Source organism: Crinia signifera, chromosome 5 (genome assembly GCF_055691185.1).
Source record: "Crinia signifera chromosome 5, ASM5569118v1, whole genome shotgun sequence".
NCBI classification, from domain to species: Eukaryota; Metazoa; Chordata; class Amphibia; order Anura; family Myobatrachidae; genus Crinia; species Crinia signifera.
Window position 1 is genome coordinate 331,207,485 of NC_139221.1, and position 21,061 is coordinate 331,228,545.

General features: G+C 52.9%; 1 protein-coding gene across 2 annotated transcripts in view; it reads left to right on the forward strand.

Moving 5' to 3' along the window:
• Positions 1-21,061, forward strand: part of NRBP2 (nuclear receptor binding protein 2) — a 136,437-nt gene that overhangs the window by 17,013 nt on the left and 98,363 nt on the right. The window contains exons 1-2 of one of the 2 annotated variants that reach the window (XM_083145022.1): positions 1,538-1,653; positions 12,310-12,405. In XM_083145022.1, the coding sequence (XP_083001148.1) occupies positions 1,642-1,653; positions 12,310-12,405 (108 nt within the window). In that variant the 5' untranslated portion in view covers positions 1,538-1,641. Of the gene's footprint in view, positions 1-1,537; positions 1,654-12,309; positions 12,406-21,061 lie in introns of those variants that run through there. The other variant, XM_083145021.1, reaches the window with a different exon arrangement.

Consider the following 21,061-nt stretch of genomic DNA (forward strand, 5'->3'; position numbering starts at 1 on the left):
CTATCCATCTATTCAAGTTACTGGCACATTTCAGGCTGACAGTACTCTCACAAGCACCCGATTGCCCCCCCCCCCAAACATGTGCCGCCCCTAGGCACATCCCTCACGTGCCTAATGGGAAGTTTGGCTCTGCCAAACAATAGACCCAACCACTATGACCATCTATTCAGGATCACCCGTGGGATAAATTCACACCTATTCGATACCTTCATTTGTTTATTTCCAAAACCGCAGCTATGTAGCGACCACCCTCCCGGCTCCATCTGTACTTCAGTGTCCGGATGACGTGCGGTCTCATTGCCCCAATACGCTGTTCACCGCTTCCATGCTCTATAGCCTCATCCGTCAGGTAACAGACAGCTGGCATGGCTAACTGGAACATTACGTTCCCTTCCAAACCTCTGACCACAATCCGAAAATCTTTTACCAGACTTAACAATGCATGTGTGCACCCCACGCGGAACTGCGCTATAATCTGCTACACCGCGCTGATTTCTCCCGTCTGAACATTGATAAACCGCACATGCACACGGTACGCTGTGCGCGAGGCCAGCATACGGACCATGCGAAGGCTTCCGTTCTGTACCCATACACTGGGTAACTAACATGCGAGGGGCCCCAAGCATTTCATGGGCGTACCCACAAAAATGATGGGGCCCCAGAAAACGCAGGCGTACCCCTGCCTGTTCGGGGCAGGAGCATGACGTCAGTGTCCGCCCCCAAATTGCATGGATGCGTGCTGCCGCCGAGTGACTCCAGGATCATGGGGCGGCTGGGAACGCCGGGCACAGTAGGAGAAATCATTCATTGCCAAGTAAGTATCAAATCATTTCTCCTGTGCGCGGCTGCAAGCGCGAATGTGTCCGCATCAGGGGGGCAGTTGTTGGGTAGGGCGGCTTTAACCTGCTCACGCAGCCGAGCGAGCATGTCTGAATTGGGCCCTTTATGCATTGCACAGAATGTGGTCCTGTGTGGAGACGCAGAAGTTCTGAAAGTTCGGCCTAATTCAGTACTGAACACAAATTGATTAAAATCGATAATCTACGATTGCGCATGTGTGCAGCCCTTTAAACTGCGGGCACATGGCAGCCAATGGTACAGGCAGCATCCCCAGGAGTAAACGTACCCCTGTTACACTGTGTACACGGTATGTACGGTGCCCTGCCCGCTGGCACACGGTATGTACAGTGCCCTGCCCGCTGGCACACCGTATGTACAGTGCCCTGCCCGCTGGCACACGGTCTGTACAGTGCCCTGCCCGCTGGCACATGGTATACACAGTGCCCTGCCCGCTGGCACACGGTATGCCCAGTGCCCTGCCCGCTGGCACATGGTATGCCCAGTGCCCTGCCCGCTGGCACATGGTATGTACAGTGCCCTGCCCGCTGGCACATGGTATGCCCAGTGCCCTGCCCGCTGGCACACGGTATGTACAGTGCCCTGCCCGCTAGCACACGGTATGTACAGTGCCCTGCCATACTTGTGGCATCTTATAAATAAAGGATAATCGTAGTGTGATGGTGTCTCTCTCGCCCAGCAGGGGGCACTATAGGCTTATGCAGAACACGCTGGTAGAAGGGTGAACGTTTTCTGAATGTGCCATCTGGAGACGCCGCACATATCTGGAAGCCCTGGCACAGGATGCAGTCGGAGGTGAGCTTGTGGCAGTAACACATCCCCATTAACCCCTCTGGTGCCAGCTTATGTCACCCCAAGCAGCTGGTTCCATCATCTCGTGCCCTTAACTCTTTTGTGCCCAGACCGAGGCGCCCTACGACCTGTGCCCCAGGTAGCACCGTCCCATGGGGGCCTCCGTTAGCGACTAATCCCTGTGTGTCCTTGTCACCGTGTTAACCCTTTAGAAGCAGAATCTCCCCCATTGTCCTGACCTCAGATTGCTCTGCAGGTAATCTGCGTGAGATCAGCACAGGCGATAGTAAATCATCTCCTCCTCCAGGTGTGTTGTGTGTACACAGGTGTGCTGGGAGGGGGCTCAGAGCCCTATAGACGAGAGAATCCTCACATGAGTGGTAATCGGAACATCGATAAGCATTATGGAGGCAACGGATCGGGGTAACAGGCATGTCGGCAGGTGCGAGATTGGCCAATGGGGAGATCTGGTACTAACATACAGTATGAGCATGATTCTGGTTCACTCGCAAAAGCAAACTCCTTCTTTAATGGACATAACCATGCTGCACTGCAGGTGGGACAGATGTAAAAGTGCATTTGGGTGAGTTATTTTGTTTCTGTGCAGGGTGAATACTGGCTGCTTTATTCTTACACTGCAATATAGATTTCAGTTTGCCGTACAAACCCCACCCAAATCTAACTCTCTCTGCACATGTTACATCTGCCCCACCTGCAGTGCACATGGTTTTGTCCATTAAAGAAGGAGTTTGCTTCTGCGAGTGAACCAGAATAAGGCCCCATATCTCTTATACACGGAGCACACACATGTGAGACGGGAGACGCCATCTGGCTCCCAGAGCTGGACTGGGAGGAGATCAATCCTTCTGCAGAGCGCAGGTGGAGGGGTCTCCCATAGCAACCAACAAGACTCTAGCTGTCGTTCACCTAATACGTTCTGTATAATGACAGTTAGAATCTGATGGTTGCTATGGGCAATGTCTCCTGTTTAGAATCTTTGATACATTATCCACTAGTGTTTTGAAGGACAGAACAGATGGAGGATCCCAGTGCTGTGACTTTGTTCTGACGCCGGGGTTTGCGCATGCGTAGTTAGCGCTGACCGCTGGCCAACCCCACTGACTGCACTGCCCTGCCCACTGTAATGCTGCCCAATGCTGATACTTCTCTCATAGTAACCTATGGGCGATGCAGGGGGGATCGGAGATTTCTGCATACATTCCGGGGTTACTTAATATTTGCGGCTAACCCCGGAATCTGTGTATTACAGGAATATTATATGATAAATGGGCCGCTACATCTTTAAATCTGAACATTTATGGATACACAGGTTCTGTGGTAGGCTGGCTACAAGCCCATATTACATTTGGTTTTAATCAGCCCCGGAACCTGTGTAAGCCATGAGCATCACAATTTAGAGCGATAGTGTGGTAAGCCTTAACATAAACTAGATATAAAAGTAAATCTACGTGATCTGTACCCCTCATACCCCTTTCAGACCGCACTTTTTACCTGAAAAGGGGTTTTAGCTGGCAGACCCGTTTTTAGAAACGTTTTAAAATACCTGGTCAAAGCCAGTTTTGTGGTCTGAAAGCAGCATAATTGTGCTAGGACATTACAGGGTTCCCAGCAAATATATTATATTTTTACAACCGATAGAAGTGTACAGAATATTGCCACCAGAAGAACAAGGTTCTCTACCTTGATACTAATCTGGGCCATGGTTCCTGCCTTCATTCAGCATAGCCCAATGGGATATGGGAATTTGCCTGTACAAGCAGCAGACATGCACAGAAAGATTGTGTGACAGACTTCTCATATATAAACTGGAGGACAGCTACTAAGACAATCTAGAAGGAGAACAATTATGCATCAAAGAGAAACTACTTGTCACGCCAGGGGTCTGAGTCGCTGTAACGAAGACCTCTGTTGGGAACTCGGACCGATATATAAATCGGGGAGGCTTCAGGAGACCTTAGTGCATTGACTAGCACCGTGGTGCACCCAGAGGCCGGAAGGAGACCAGATAAAAGTACAACCAGGTTTATTGAAATAGATGGTAACAGGAAGGTTGTACTTGGCAACGGGCAGGAAGTAAATATGCAGGATGGTAACCAATAACAATGGAGGACAGGTACAGATGCAGTGAGCGAACTGATGAAGTCCTTTCAGTGGCAAACAGCCAACACCAATGTGAGAGCAATACTTTACTGGAGCTGCCTGGGATTGAGATGGAATGCAGAACGATGGCTGGAACATCAAATGCTTGACCGATGGTTAGAACATCGACTGGGTACTGAACGATGGCTGGAACATCGAATGCGGAGCTAGGCCAAGAACTGCACAAGAGCTGAAATACCAATTGACAATTGAAGCACCAGCATCAGTCTGTGGGCTCCCAGCATACTTATACCCACTGGGAGGCCCTGATTGGATGGGTAGGTATGACAGGGAGCTTAGACTGCACATGATTGGTTCAGCCTGACATGTGACTGAAAGGAGCATGGCAGCCCCCATGTCAGGCTAAGGCAGGAAAGTCTGTTTGTATCCACCATGCTTGTGGCCAGGAGCAATGGCGGCGGACTGGAGGATTGCCGGACACTGGGAACTGTCACTCATCGTGAGGGGAGTGGCGCACAGCACAGCGAACTGGGAGATGACCGCAGGACAGCCGCAGAGCACACAGGACGCTGGCTGCGTCCGGCCTTGAAACGCAAGCTCAGCCTGCGCAGACACTTAGCCGGTCATATACCTATACATTCTGGCTCTGTGTAGGGGCTCGGTCAGCACATATACATTCTGGCTCTGTGTAGGGGCTCGGTCAGCACATATACATTCCGGCTCCGTGCAGGGGCTCGGTCAGCACATATACATTCCGGCTCCGTGTAGGGGCTCGGTCAGCACATATACATTCCGGCTCCGTACAGGGGCTCGGTCAGCACATATACATTCCGGTTCTGTGCAGGGGCTCGGTCAGCACATATACATTCCGGCTCCGTGTAGGGGCTCGGTCAGCACATATACATTCCGGCTCCGTACAGGGGCTCGGTCAGCACATATACATTCCGGCTCTGTGTAGGGGCTCGGTCAGCACATATACATTCCGGCTCTGTGTAGGGGCTCGGTCAGCACATATACATTGAAGCTCTGTGTAGAGGCTCGGTCAGCACATATACATTCCGGCTCTGTGCAGGGGCTCGGTCAGCACATATACATTCCGGCTCTGTGTAGGGGCTCGGTCAGCACATATACATTCCGAATCCGTGCAGGGGTTCGGTCAGCACATATACATTCCGGCTCCGTGCAGGGGCTCGGTCAGCACATATACATTCCGGCTCCGTGTAGGGGCTCGGTCAGCACATATACATTCCGGCTCCGTACAGGGGCTCGGTCAGCACATATACATTCCGGTTCTGTGCAGGGGCTCGGTCAGCACATATACATTCCGGCTCCGTGTAGGGGCTCGGTCAGCACATATACATTCCGGCTCCGTACAGGGGCTCGGTCAGCACATATACATTCCGGCTCTGTGTAGGGGCTCGGTCAGCACATATACATTCCGGCTCTGTGTAGGGGCTCGGTCAGCACATATACATTGAAGCTCTGTGTAGAGGCTCGGTCAGCACATATACATTCCGGCTCTGTGCAGGGGCTCGGTCAGCACATATACATTCCGGCTCTGTGTAGGGGCTCGGTCAGCACATATACATTCCGAATCCGTGCAGGGGCTCGGTCAGCACATATACATTCCGGCTCCGTGCAGGGGCTCGGTCAGCACATATACATTCCGACTCCGTACAGGGGCTCGGTCAGCACATATACATTCCGGCTCCGTGCAGGGGCTCGGTCAGCACATATACATTCCGACTCCGTACAGGGGCTCGGTCAGCACATATACATTCCGGCTTTGTGTAGGGGCTCGGTCAGCACATACACATTCCGGCTCTGTGTAGGGGCTCGGTCAGCACATATACATTCTGGCTCTGTGTAGGGGCTCGGTCAGCACATATACATTGAAGCTCTGTGTAGGGGCTCGGTCAGCACATATACATTCCGGCTCCGTGCAGGGGCTCGGTCAGCACATATACATTGCGGCTCTGTGCAGGGGCTCGGTCAGCACATATACATTCCGGCTCCGTGCAGGGGCTCGGTCAGCACATATACATTCCGACTTCCTACAGGGGCTCGGTCAGCACATATACATTCCGCTTTGTGTAGGGGCTCGGTCAGCACATACACATTCCGGCTCTGTGTAGTGGCTCGGTCAGCACATATACATTCTGGCTCTGTGTAGGGGCTCGGTCAGCACATATACATTGAAGCTCTGTGTAGGGGCTTGGTCAGCACATATACATTCCGGCTCTGTGTAGGGGCTCGGTCAGCACATATACATTCCGGCTCTGTGCAGGGGCTCGGTCAGCACATATACATTCCGGCTCTGTGTAGGGGCTCGGTCAGCACATATACATTCGGGCTCTGTGCAGGGGCTCGGTCAGCACATATACATTCCGGCTCTGTGTAGGGGCTCGGTCAGCACATATACATTCCGGCTCCGTGTAGGGGCTCGGTCAGCACATATACATTCCGGCTCCGTGTAGGGGCTCGGTCAGCACATATACATTCCGGATCTGTGTAGGGGCTCGCTCAGCACATATACATTCTGGCTCTGTGTAGGGGCTCGGGCAGCACATATACATTCTGGATCTGTGTAGGGGCTCGGTCAGCACATATACATTCCGGCTCTGTGCAGGGGCTCGGTCAGCACATATACATTCCGGCTCTGTGTAGGGGCTCGGTCAGCACATATACATTCCGGCTCTGTGCAGGGGCTCGGTCAGCACATATACATTCCGGCTCTGTGTAGGGGCTCGGTCAGCACATATACATTCCGGCTCCGTGCAGGGGCTCGGTCAGCACATTTACATTCCGGCTCCGTGCAGGGGCTCGGTCAGCACATATACATTCCGGCTCTGTGTAGGGGCTCGGTCAGCACATATACATTTTGGCTCCGTGTAGGGGCTCGGTCAGCACATATACATTCCGGCTCTCGGTCAGCACATATACATTCCGGCTCCGTGCAGGGGCTTGGTCAGCACATATACATTCCCTGTCCGTGCAGGGGCTCGCTCAGCACATATACATTCCGGCTCTGTGTAGGGGCTCGGTCAGCACATATACATTCCGGCTCTCGGTCAGCACATATACATTCCGGCTCTGTGTAGGGGCTCGGTCAGCACATATACATTGCGGATCTGTGTAGGGGCTCGGTCAGCACATATACATTCTTGCTCTGTGTAGGGGCTCGGGCAGCACATATACATTCCGGATCTGTGTAGGGGCTCGGTCAGCACATATACATTCCGGCTCTGTGCAGGGGCTCGGTCAGCACATATACATTCCGGCTCTGTATAGGGGCTCGGTCAGCACATATACATTCCGGCTCCGTGCAGGGGCTCGGTCAGCACATATACATTCCGGCTCCGTGCAGGGGCTCGGTCAGCACATATACATTCCGGCTCCGTGCAGGGGCTCGGTCAGCACATATACATTCCGGCTCTGTGTAGGGGCTCGGTCAGCACATATACATTGCGGATCTGTGTAGGGGCTCGGTCAGCACATATACATTCCGGCTCCGTGTAGGGGCTCGGTCAGCACATATACATTCCGGATCTGTGTAGGGGCTCGCTCAGCACATATACATTCTGGCTCTGTGTAGGGGCTCGGGCAGCACATATACATTCCGGATCTGTGCAGGGGCTCGGTCAGCACATATACATTCCGGCTCTGTGCAGGGGCTCGGTCAGCACATATACATTCCGGCTCTGTGTAGGGGCTCGGTCAGCACATATACATTCCGGCTCTGTGCAGGGGCTCGGTCAGCACATATACATTCCGGCTCCGTGCAGGGGCTCGGTCAGCACATATACATTCCGGCTCCGTGCAGGGGCTCGGTCAGCACATATACATTCCGGCTCTGTGTAGGGGCTCGGTCAGCACATATACATTCCGGCTCCGTGCAGGGGCTCGGTCAGCACATATACATTGCGGCTCTGTGCAGGGGCTCGGTCAGCACATATACATTCCGGCTCCGTGCAGGGGCTCGGTCAGCACATATACATTCCGACTTCCTACAGGGGCTCGGTCAGCACATATACATTCCGGCTTTGTGTAGGGGCTCGGTCAGCACATACACATTCCGGCTCTGTGTAGTGGCTCGGTCAGCACATATACATTCTGGCTCTGTGTAGGGGCTCGGTCAGCACATATACATTGAAGCTCTGTGTAGGGGCTCGGTCAGCACATATACATTCCGGCTCTGTGTAGGGGCTCGGTCAGCACATATACATTCCGGCTCTGTGCAGGGGCTCGGTCAGCACATATACATTCCGGCTCTGTGTAGGGGCTCGGTCAGCACATATACATTCGGGCTCTGTGCAGGGGCTCGGTCAGCACATATACATTCCGGCTCTGTGTAGGGGCTCGGTCAGCACATATACATTCCGGCTCCGTGTAGGGGCTCGGTCAGCACATATACATTCCGGCTCCGTGTAGGGGCTCGGTCAGCACATATACATTCCGGATCTGTGTAGGGGCTCGCTCAGCACATATACATTCAGGCTCTGTGTAGGGGCTCGGGCAGCACATATACATTCTGGATCTGTGTAGGGGCTCGGTCAGCACATATACATTCCGGCTCTGTGCAGGGGCTCGGTCAGCACATATACATTCCGGCTCTGTGTAGGGGCTCGGTCAGCACATATACATTCCGGCTCTGTGCAGGGGCTCGGTCAGCACATATACATTCCGGCTCTGTGTAGGGGCTCGGTCAGCACATATACATTCCGGCTCCGTGCAGGGGCTCGGTCAGCACATTTACATTCCGGCTCCGTGCAGGGGCTCGGTCAGCACATATACATTCCGGCTCTGTGTAGGGGCTCGGTCAGCACATATACATTTTGGCTCCGTGTAGGGGCTCGGTCAGCACATATACATTCCGGCTCTCGGTCAGCACATATACATTCCGGCTCCGTGCAGGGGCTTGGTCAGCACATATACATTCCCTGTCCGTGCAGGGGCTCGCTCAGCACATATACATTCCGGCTCTGTGTAGGGGCTCGGTCAGCACATATACATTCCGGCTCTCGGTCAGCACATATACATTCCGGCTCTGTGTAGGGGCTCGGTCAGCACATATACATTGCGGATCTGTGTAGGGGCTCGGTCAGCACATATACATTCTTGCTCTGTGTAGGGGCTCGGGCAGCACATATACATTCCGGATCTGTGTAGGGGCTCGGTCAGCACATATACATTCCGGCTCTGTGCAGGGGCTCGGTCAGCACATATACATTCCGGCTCTGTATAGGGGCTCGGTCAGCACATATACATTCCGGCTCCGTGCAGGGGCTCGGTCAGCACATATACATTCCGGCTCCGTGCAGGGGCTCGGTCAGCACATATACATTCCGGCTCCGTGCAGGGGCTCGGTCAGCACATATACATTCCGGCTCTGTGTAGGGGCTCGGTCAGCACATATACATTGCGGATCTGTGTAGGGGCTCGGTCAGCACATATACATTCCGGCTCCGTGTAGGGGCTCGGTCAGCACATATACATTCCGGATCTGTGTAGGGGCTCGCTCAGCACATATACATTCTGGCTCTGTGTAGGGGCTCGGGCAGCACATATACATTCCGGATCTGTGCAGGGGCTCGGTCAGCACATATACATTCCGGCTCTGTGCAGGGGCTCGGTCAGCACATATACATTCCGGCTCTGTGTAGGGGCTCGGTCAGCACATATACATTCCGGCTCTGTGCAGGGGCTCGGTCAGCACATATACATTCCGGCTCCGTGCAGGGGCTCGGTCAGCACATATACATTCCGGCTCCGTGCAGGGGCTCGGTCAGCACATATACATTCCGGCTCTGTGTAGGGGCTCGGTCAGCACATATACATTCCGGCTCCGTGTAGGGGCTCGGTCAGCACATATACATTCCGGCTCTCGGTCAGCACATATACATTCCAGCTCCATGCAGGGGCTCGGTCAGCACATATACATTCCTGCTCCGTGCAGGGGCTCGCTCAGCACATATACATTCCGGCTCTGTGTAGGGGCTCGGTCAGCACATATACATTCCGGCTCTCGGTCAGCACATATACATTCCGGCTCTGTGTAGGGGCTCGGTCAGCACATATACATTCCGGCTCTGTGTAGGGGCTCGGTCAGCACATATACATTCCGTCTCTGTGTAGGGGCTCGGTCAGCACATATACATTCCGGCTCTGTGCAGGGGCTCGGTCAGCACATATACATTCCGGCTCTGTGTAGGGGCTCGGGCAGCACATATACATTCCGGCTCTGTGCAGGGGCTCGGTCAGCACATATACATTCCGGCTCTGTGTAGGGGCTCGGTCAGCACATATACATTCCGGCTCTGTGTAGGGGCTCGGTCAGCACATATACATTCCGGCTCTGTGCAGGGGCTCGGTCAGCACATATACATTCCGGCTCTGTGTAGGGGCTCGGGCAGCACATATACATTCCGGCTCCGTGTAGGGGCTCCGTCAGCAGGGTGCTTATGTTTGGCTGAAGCAGGTGGGGTAGATTCACACTGTGTCGTCAGTCCCAGATAACTACAATGCACCGGCAGCAGGCGGCGTCCTTATGATATTATACCGCACTGGTCATGGACCCTTAATGCATCCAGTACAAGGGCAACGTGCCAGGTGCCATCTACTCTTCAACCCCCCAAACTGGGAGGGGGTGACTGTCGACATAGCCATTGTCGACCAAATGCTTGTGTCAACCTTGCAACCATATCAACCTATTTCATGTGTCGGCGTGAGCCAAGCTGACCTTCAGTGGTGACCCAATGAGCAATTCCCCTCTATGCACCAAGGATCCAGCTCTCTGTGTGCTGTAAATGGGACCTGGGTCAGATGTTCACTGTTCACACTGCCCTGTACATGGGGTCCGTCCCAGGACCAACCCTGCTCACTACCTGGCCTGGTATCTGGACCCGTTCACACTGTACACGACCAAATCGGGCACTAACCTGGATCAAAGCAGTAGTGTAAAAATTATCTCTGCTCCGGCACTCAGGGAGTGTGTCGGTGATCTCTGTTCCGGCACTCAGTGAGTGTCAGTGATCTCTGCTCCGGCACTGAGTGAGCGTGTCAGTGATCTCTGCTCCGGCACTCAGTGAGTGTCAGTAATCTCTGCTCCGGCACTCAGTGAGTGTCAGTGATCTCTGCTCCAGCACTCAGTGAGTGTGTCAGTGATCTCTGCTCCGGCACTCAGTGAGTGTCAGTGATCTCTGCTCCGGCACTCAGTGAGTGTCAGTGATCTCTGCTCCGGCACTCAGTGAGCGTGTCAGTGATCTCTGCTCCGGCACTCAGTGAGCGTGTCAGTGATCTCTGCTCCGGCACTCAGTGAGTGTCAGTGATCTCTGCTCCGGCACTCAGTGAGTGTGTCAGTGATCTCTGCTCCGGCACTGAGTGAGTGTGTCAGTGATCTCTGCTCCGGCACTGAGTGAGTGTCAGTGATCTCTGCTCCGGCACTGAGTGAGTGTGTCAGTGATCTCTGCTCCGGCACTCAGTGAGTGTGTCAGTGATCTCTGCTCCAGCTCCAGCACTCAGTGAGCGTGTCAGTGATCTCTGCTCCAGCACTCAGTGAGCGTGTCAGTGATCTCTATTCCGGCACTCAGTGAGCGTATCGGTGATCTCTGCTCCAGTACTCAGTGAGCGTGTCGGTGATCTGTGCTCCAGCACTCAGTGAGTGTGTCAGTGATCTCTGCTCCGGCACTGAGTGAGTGTGTCAGTGATCTCTGCTACGGCACTCAGGGAGCATGTCAGTGATCTCTGCTCCGGCACTCAGTGAGTGTGTCAGTGATCTCTGCTCCGGCACTCAGTGAGCATGTCAGTGATCTCTGCTCCGGCACTCAGTGAGTGTGTCAGTGATCTCTGCTCCGGCACTCAGTGAGCGTGTCAGTGATCTCTGCTCCGGCACTCAGTGAGTGTGTCAGTGATCTGTGCTCCGGCACTCTGTGAGTGTGTCAGTGATCTCTGCTCCGGCACTCAGTGAGCGTGTCAGTGATCTCTGCTCCAGCACTCAGTGAGTGTGTCAGTGATCTCTGCTCCGGCACTCAGTGAGTGTGTCAGTGATCTCTGCTCTGGCACTCAGTGAGTGTGTCAGTGATCTCTGCTCCGGCACTCAGTGAGTGTGTCAGTGATCTCTGCTCCGGCACTCAGTGAGCGTGTCGGTGATCTCTGCTCCAGCACTCAGTGAGTGTGTCGGTGATCTCTGCTCCGGCACTGAGTGAGTGTGTCAGTGATCTCTGCTACAGCACTCAGGGAGCGTGTCAGTGTTATATGACTGTGGATTGTATACACATTCCTGGTGTATGTATACACAGTACACGCCTCTCTGGCCTGTGTGGACTATGGGAGGTGCCTCAGTGTGATGGGTGTCAGTGGGGGAGGCATGAGGTGGAGCTGAGATATACAGAGGTTGTTGTTCAGCAGAGGGTGTTGCTATGTCTGTACTCAGCCCTTTACCCCACTGATCAGCCCTGGTAGCTGTATAGCCTGGCACGGTGACATGTGTACATCCCTGTGACAGTAACTATGGCTCTGACGCACATTTCTCCCTCACAGAAGAAGCCGGAGAAGGAGAGAGATGAGGAGAGCGAGGATGAGAGTGAGGTGGTGGAAGAGAGTCCCTGCGGACGCTGGCACAAGAGGAAGGAACAGGTAGGAGAGTAGCGGATTAATAACCTCCTCCATCGTGTGTGTGTGACAGGTAACAGTGATGTGGCCGTGCGTCCAGCTGTGTGCCCAGTGCTGGTGATACGTGCAGGAGACCCGCGCTGTGTGCCCACAGCTGGTGATATGTGCAGGAGACCCACGCTGTGTGCCCAGTGCTGGTGATACATGCAGGAGACCCGTGCTGTGTGCCCAGTGCTGGTGATACATGCAGGAGACCCGTGCTGGTGTGCCCAGTGCTGGTGATATGTGCAGGAGACCCGCGCTGTGTGCCCAGTGCTGGTGATATGTAGAGGAGACCCGTGCTGTGTGCCCGGTGCTGGTGATATGTAGAGGAGACCCGTGCTGTGTGCCCGGTGCTGGTGATATGTAGAGGAGACCCGTGCTGTGTGCCCGGTGCTGGTGATATGTAGAGGAGACCCGCGCTGTGTGCCCGGTACTGGTGATACGTGCAGGAGACCCGCGCTGTGTGCCCGGTGCTGGTGATATGTAGAGGAGACCCACGCTGTGTACCCAGTGCTGGTGATACGTGCAGGAGACCCGCGCTGTGTGCCCAGTGCTGGTGATACATGCAGGAGACCTGCGATGTGTGCCCAGTGCTGGTGATACGTGCAGGAGACCCGCGCTGTGTGCCCGGTGCTGGTGATATGTAGAGGAGACCCGCGCTGTGTGCCCAGTGCTGGTGATACGTGCAGGAGACCCGCGCTGTGTGCTCAGTGCTGGTGATACATGCAGGAGACCTGCGATGTGTGCCCAGTGCTGGTGATACGTGCAGGAGACCCGCGCTGTGTGCCCAGTGCTGGTGATACGTGCAGGAGACCCGCGCTGTGTGTCCGGTGCTGGTGATACGTGCAGGAGACCTGTGCTGTGTGTCCGGTGCTGGTGATACGTGCAGGAGACCCGCGCTGTGTGCCCGGTGCTGGTGATACGTGCAGGAGACCCGCGCTGTGTGCCCGGTGCTGGTGATACGTGCAGGAGACCCGCGCTGTGTGCCCGGTGCTGGTGATACGTGCAGGAGACCCGCGCTGTGTGCCCAGTGCTGGTGATACGTGCAGGAGACCCGTGCTGTGTGCCCAGTGCTGGTGATACGTGCAGGAGACCCGCGCTGTGTGCCCAGTGCTGGTGATACGTGCAGGAGACCTGCGATGTGTGCCCAGTGCTGGTGATCCTTGCAGAAGACCCGCGATGTGTGCCCAGTGCTGGTGATACGTGCAGGAGACCCGCGATGTGTGCCCAGTGCTGGTGATACATGCAGGAGACCCGCGCTGTGCGCCCAGTGCTGGTGATATGTGCAGGAGACCCGCGCTGTGTGCCCAGTGCTGGTGAAACATGCAGGAGACCCTCGCTGTGTGCCCAGTGCTGGTGATACGTGCAGGAGACCCACGCTGTGTGCCCAGTGCTGGTGATACGTGCAGAAGACCCGCGCTGTGTGCCCAGTGCTGGTGATCCATGCAGGAGACCCGCGATGTGTGCCCAGTGCTGGTGATACGTGCAGGAGACCCGCGATGTGTGCCCAGTGCTGGTGATACATGCAGGAGACCCGCACTGTGCGCCCAGTGCTGGTGATACGTGCAGGAGACCCGCGCTGTGTGTCCAGTGCTGGTGATACGTGCAGGAGACCCGTGCTGTGTGCCCAGTGCTGGTGATACGTGCAGGAGACCCGCGCTGTGTGCCCAGTGCTAGGGATACGTGCAGGAGACCCGCGCTGTGTGCCCAGTGCTTGTGATACGTGCAGGAGACCCGCGCTGTGTGCCCAGTGCTGGTGATACGTGCAGGAGACCCGCACTGTGTGCTTAGTGCTGGTGATACGTGCAGGAGACCCGCGCTATGTGCCCAGTGCTGGTGATACGTGCAGGAGACCCGCGCTGTGTGCCCAGTGCTTGTGATACGTGCAGGAGACCCGCGCTGTGTGCCCAGTGCTGGTGATACGTGCAGGAGACCCGCACTGTGTGCCCAGTGCTGGTGATACGTGCAGGAGACCCGCGCTATGTGCCCAGTGCTGGTGATACGTGCAGGAGATCAGTGCTGTGTGCCCAGTGCTGGTGATATGTGCAGGAGACCCGCGCTGTGTGCTCAGTGCTGGTGAAACATGCAGGAGACCCTCGCTGTGTGCCCAGTGCTGGTGATACGTGCAGGAGACCCTCGCTGTGTGCCCAGTGCTGGTGATACGTGCAGGAGACCAGTGCTGTGTGCCCAGTGCTGGTGATACGTGCAGGAGACCCGCGCTGTGTGTCCAGTGCTGGTGAAACATGCAGGAGACCCTCGCTGTGTGCCCAGTGCTGGTGATATGTGCAGGAGACCCGCGCTGTGTGCCCAGTGCTGGTGATACGTGCAGGAGACCCGCGCTGCGTGCCCAGTGCTGGTGATATGTGCAGGAGACCCGCGCTGTGTGCCCAGTGCTGGTGATACGTGCAGGAGATCAGTGCTGTGTGTCCTGTTTTGCTGTGGTGTAATAATATTATGCTCTTTATCTATAGTGCAGCCACCCAGGTCATTCCCATCTCAGCTGCCAGACCCTGTGTAGTACACTGATATCAGGGGCGGCTGCCCTGTAGCTAACCCCACAATACACCAGGGTCAGACCTCCTCTCTCTCCGCAGCCTCCATTCATCTTCTATCGCTAAAGTGTCAGCTAAGGACAAAGAGGGCGTAATGCAATAACCCTCCCCCTCTACACCTATCACTAGTACTGGAGCTGTGAGATCACGCTAATAATTATATGTACAGGAAGGAGGTGCAAGAGCAGTATCACTATAACCAATATGTACAGTATACAGAATCATGGTCTGAGATCACTATTATTATAATCAGTATGGATGCAGGAGAAAGGTGTGTGTTTGTGATCACTATCGCTACAATCAGTATGGATGCAGGGGAGAGGTGTGTGATCGCTATAATCAGTATGGATGCAGGAGAGAGGTGTGAGATCACTATCACTATAATCAGTATAGATGCAGGAGAGAGGTGTGAGATCACTATCACTATAATCAGTATAGATGCAGGAGAGAGGTGTGAGATCACTATCACTATATTAAGTATGGATGCAGGAGAGAGGTGTGAGATCACTATAATCAGTATGGATGCAGGATATATGTGTAAGATCACTATCATTATCAGTATGGATACAGGAGAGAGGTGTAAGATCACTATTGCTACAATCAGTATGGATGCAGGGGAGAGGTGTGAGATCACTATAATCAGTATGGATGCAGGAGAGGTGTGAGATCACTATCTCTATAATCATTATGGCTGCAGGGGAGAGGTGTGAGATCACTATCACTATAATCAGTATGGATGCTGGAGAGAGGTGTGAGATCGCTATCGCTACAATCAGTATGGATGCAGGAGAGAGGTGTGAGATCACTATTACTATAATCAGTATGGATGCAGGGGAGAGGTGTGAGATCAGTATCACTGTAATCAGTATGGATGCAGGAGAGAGGTGTGAGATCACTATCATTATAATCAGTATGGATGCAGGAGAGAGGTGTGAGATCGCTATCGCTACAATTAGTATGGATGCAGGAGAGAGGTGTGAGATCACTATTACTATAATCAGTATGGATGCAGGGGAGAGGTGTGAGATCAGTATCACTGTAATCAGTATGGATGCAGGAGAGAGGTGTGAGATCACTATCCTTATAATCAGTATGGATGCAGGAGAGAGGTGTGAGATCACTATCACTATAATCAGTATGGATGCAGGAGAGAGGTGTGAGATCACTATCACTATAATCAGTATGGATGCAGGAGAGAGGTGTGAGATCACTATCACTATAATCAGTATGGATGCAGGAGAGAGGTGTGAGATCACTATCACTATAATCAGTATGGATGCAAGAGAAAGGTGTGAGATCAATATCACTATAATCAGTATGGATGCAGGAGAGAGGTGTGAGATCACTATTGCTACAGTCAGTATGGATGCAGGAGAGAGATGCGAGATCACTATCACTATAATCAGTATGGATGTAGAAGAGAGGTGTGAGATCGCTATCGCTACAATTAGTATGGATGCAGGAGAGAGGTGTGAGATCGCTATCGCTACAATCAGTATGGATGCAGGAGAGAGGTGTAAGATCACTATCACTATAATCAGTATGGATGCATGGGAGAGGTGTGAGATCACTATCATTATAATCAGTATGGATGCAGGAGAGAGGTGTGAGATCGCTATCGCTCCAAACAGTATGGATGCAGGAGAGAGGTGTGAGATCGCTATCACTATAATCAGTATGGATGCAGGGGAGAGGTGTGTGATCGCTACAATCAGTGTGGATGCAGGAGAGAGGTGTGAGATCACTATCATTATAATCAGTATGGATGCAAGAGAAAGGTGTGAGATCACTATCACTGTAATCAGTATGGATGCAGGAGGGAGGTGTGAGATCAGTATCACTGTAATCAGTATGGATGCAGGAGAGAGGTGTGAGATCAGTATTACTATAATCACTATCGCTGCAGGGGAGAGGTGTGAGATCAGTATTACTATAATCAGTATGGATGCAGGAGAGAGGTGTGAGATCACTATCACTGTAATCAGTATGGATGCAGGAGAGAGGTGTGAGATCAGTATGGATGCAGGAGAGAGGTGTGAGATCAGTATGGATGCAGGAGAGAGGTGTGAGATCAGTATGGATGCAGGAGAGAGGTGTGAGATCAGTATGGATGCAGGAGAGAGGTGTGAGATCAGTATGGATGCAGGAGAGCGGTGTGAGATCACTATGGATGCAGGAGAGAGGTGTGAGATCAGTATGGATGCAGGAGAGAGGTGTGAGATCAGTATGGATGCAGGAGAGAGGTGTGAGATCAGTATGGATGCAGGAAAGAGGTGTGAGATCAGTATGGATGCAGGAGAGAGGTGTGAGATCAGTATGGATGCAGGAGAGTGGAGTGAGATCAGTATGGATGCAGGAGAGAGGTGTGAGATCGCTATCACTGTAATCAGTATGGATGCTAGAGAGCGGTGTGAGATCACTATCACTGTAATCAGTATGGATGCAGGAGAGCAGTGTGAGATCACTATCACTGTAATCAGTATGGATGCAGGAGAGAGGTGTAAGATCAGTATGGATGCAGGAGAGAGGTGTGAGATCACTATCACGGTAATCAGTATGGATGCATGAGAGAGGTGTGAGATCACTATCACTGTAATCAGTATGGATGCAGGAGAGCGGTGTGAGATCAGTATGGATGCAGGAGAGCGGTGTGAGATCAGTATGGATGCAGGAGAGCGGTGTGAGATCAGTATGGATGCAGGAGAGCGGTGTGAGATCAGTATGGATGCAGGAGAGAGGTGTGAGATCACTATCACGGTAATCAGTATGGATGCAGGAGAGCGGTGTGAGATCAGTATGGATGCAGGAGAGAGGTGTGAGATCAGTATGGATGCAGGAGAGCGGTGTGAGATCAGTATGGATGCAAGAGAGAGGTGTGAGATCACTATCACTGTAATCAGTATGAATGCAGGAGAGCGGTGTGAGATCAGTATGGATGCAGGAGAGAGGTGTGAGATCAGTATGGATGCAGGAGAGCGGTGTGAGATCAGTATGGATGCAGGAGAGCGGTGTGAGATAAGTATGGATGCAGGAGAGCGGTGTGAGATCAGTATGTATGCAGGATCATATGGCGCATGGTCCTCTGTGGAGGGCATTACTGACACAATATAGTAAGACAGTCCAGGTGCAGATACCTGTTCTAGGTGATCAGGGTTTGTGGCGCAGCAGGATCCTTGTACCGGTTGTCTGCCAGGTTTATCCTCTGGCCTCATGTCAGTGAGTTATGCGTGTAAACGGTTAAGGCTCCGGATTGCTCCTACAGCGCAGATATAAACACCCCATTGTTTGGGTGATTTATCTGATCGCCATGTTCTGGTAAATGTCCGCGTCTCCGGCCTCCTGTCAGACACACACAATGCCACAGATCTTGGCTAGAACATGAACAGTGTCTTCTCTGAGGGGTCCATTCTGCAGCAGATGAAGCTGAGCAGGGGAGCAGCCATGCATATGAGGCGTTAGGGATATAAGGGTGGGGTGCTGGTTACTCAGGTGCCCTCTATAGGTCATATATCGCCTCTGCACAGATAGACTCTAGGTGGGGGAACCAGAGTTGGTGCAAATATTGGTGATGACATCACAAAGAGGAAAATGACATCACAAACAGGCGGTAATAACACATGCAGGAAATATAGGACATCTGGTGTGTGTGGCTGTGCACCTTTGCATGCGGATGGTTCCAGCGACATGTCTGCTATATGCCCACGCCAGATCAGTCACCCCCCGTACTTCCCAGAAGTGCTCAGTAAAATCCACTGACTTAGCACCCATTTCTGCGCTGCATCTCTGAGCGGTAACAGTCAGGATAGATGCACCAACGTACTGCATCGGTCATCTTACCGAGCCAGCCTGAATGAGAGCCTATGTGCGTAAGCAGCGCTACTCCCAAGGCCTCGATGTGCATAAGTGTTGTATCTCCTGTGTGCGATATGTGTAAGCCACTGTGGGCATATGTGGTCACTACTCCTGTGGGCATATGTGGTCACTACTCCTGTGGGCATATATGGTCACTACTCCTGTGGGCATATGTGGTCACTACTCCTGTGGGCATATGTGGTCACTACTCCTGTGGGCATATGTGGTCACTAATCCTGTGGGCATTGTGTATGTAAGCAGTGTTCCTACCGTGGGCATTGTGTGCATAAGCGGCACTACTACCGTGGGCATTGTGTATGTAAGCGGCACTACTACTGTGGGCATTGTGTATGTAAGCTGCACTACTACTGTGGGCATTGTGTATGTAAGCGGCACCACTACTGTGGGCATTGTGTATGTAAGCGGCACTACTACCGTGGGCATTGTGTATGTAAGCTGCACTACTACTGTGGGCATTGTGTATGTAAGCGGCACCACTACTGTGGGCATTGTGTATGTAAGCGGCACCACTACTGTGGGCATTGTGTATGTAAGCTGCACTACTACTGTGGGCATTGTGTATGTAAGCGGCACCACTACTGTGGGCATTGTGTATGTAAGCTGCATTACTACCGTGGGCATTGTGTATGTAAGCGGCACCACTACTGTGGGCATTGTGTTTGTAAGTGACACTCCTACTGTGGGCATTGTGTGCGTAAGCAGAGCTACTACCGTAGGCATTGTGTATGTAAGCGGCACTACTACTGTGGGCATTGTGTATGTAAGCTGCACTACTACTGTGGGCATTGTGTATGTAAGCGGCACCACTACTGTGGGCATTGTGTTTGTAAGTGACACTCCTACTGTGGGCATTGTGTGCGTAAGCAGAGCTACTACCGTAGGCATTGTGTATGTAAGAGGCACTACTACTGTGGGCATTGTGTGCGTAAGCGGCACTACTACTGTGGGAATTGTGTATGTAAGCGGCACTACTACTGTGGGCATTGTGTGCGTAAGCGGCACTACTACTGTGGGAATTGTGTATGTAAGCAGCACTACTACTGTGGGCATTGTGTATGTAAGCGGCACTACTACTGTGGGCATTGTGTATGTAAGCGGCACTACTACTGTGGGCATTGTGTATGTAAGCAGCACTACTACTGTGGGCATTGTGTATGTAAGCGGCACTACTACTGTGGGCATTGTGTTTGTGTGTAAGTGGCACTACTACTGTGGACATTGTGTGTGTAAGTGGCACTACTACTGTGGGCATTGTGTATGTAAGCGGCACTACTACTGTGGGCATTGTGTATGTAAGCGGCACTACTACTGTGGGCATTGTGTATGTAAGCAGCACTACTACTGTGGACATTGTGTGTGTAAGTGGCACTACTACTGTGGGCATTGTGTATGTAAGCGGCACTACTACTGTGGGCATTGTGTGCGTAAGCAGCACTACTACTGTGGGCATAGCGTGCATAAGTGATGTTACTCTATAGGGCTCTACCTGGCGCAATGTGTACAAGTGGTGAATAATGGACACCACTCCATGGTGTAATGTGAATTGGTCTAAGGGAGTAATGAGGCCGCCGGTGTCTGCACATATTACTGACCTTGCAGCAGGGCCAGGTAGACACTTGCATGACGGCCAATCAGCGAGAAGTAAGACAACACTGTGCAATTTTATTTCTTAATTTAGCTGCACCACATTGTACACCATCTTCTGTTTGGCTGTCCAGCATGGCCGACCAGAATATATATATGTCATCCCCATTATCCTGGAAATGGCATATCGTGCCGGTAAGTGTGTTCTTGGCCTACGTTTAGGCGTACTCATATCTCAGATGCTGCTGCCATCAGGACCATTGGCAGGTAGTATGTAGTCTGACATTGCGCCCACTGGTCCCTCACTATGGACCAGTCTGCACAGAGTAGCTGGCATAGGGTTTCAGCCTGGAGACGCCGGGCACAGTCCAGATCAGCCGGAGAACAAGTAGCGTTTGGTGCTCCTCTGGCAGTCACAGGAGGTACAGAAATACTGTAGGTGACGTGCTTGGCACAGTCCCAGCGTACAGAGACCCCTCAGAAGTACAATGCTGTCTGGGTGGTCAGAGGACACCCACATTCAGGACTTGCCCTCTTTTCATCCAGTGGTAATTGGAACGTAGCTAATGTGCTTCCTGATGGGATTGTGTTTGGTTGGCGTTCGGTGAGCAGTTGCCGTAGGTAACAGG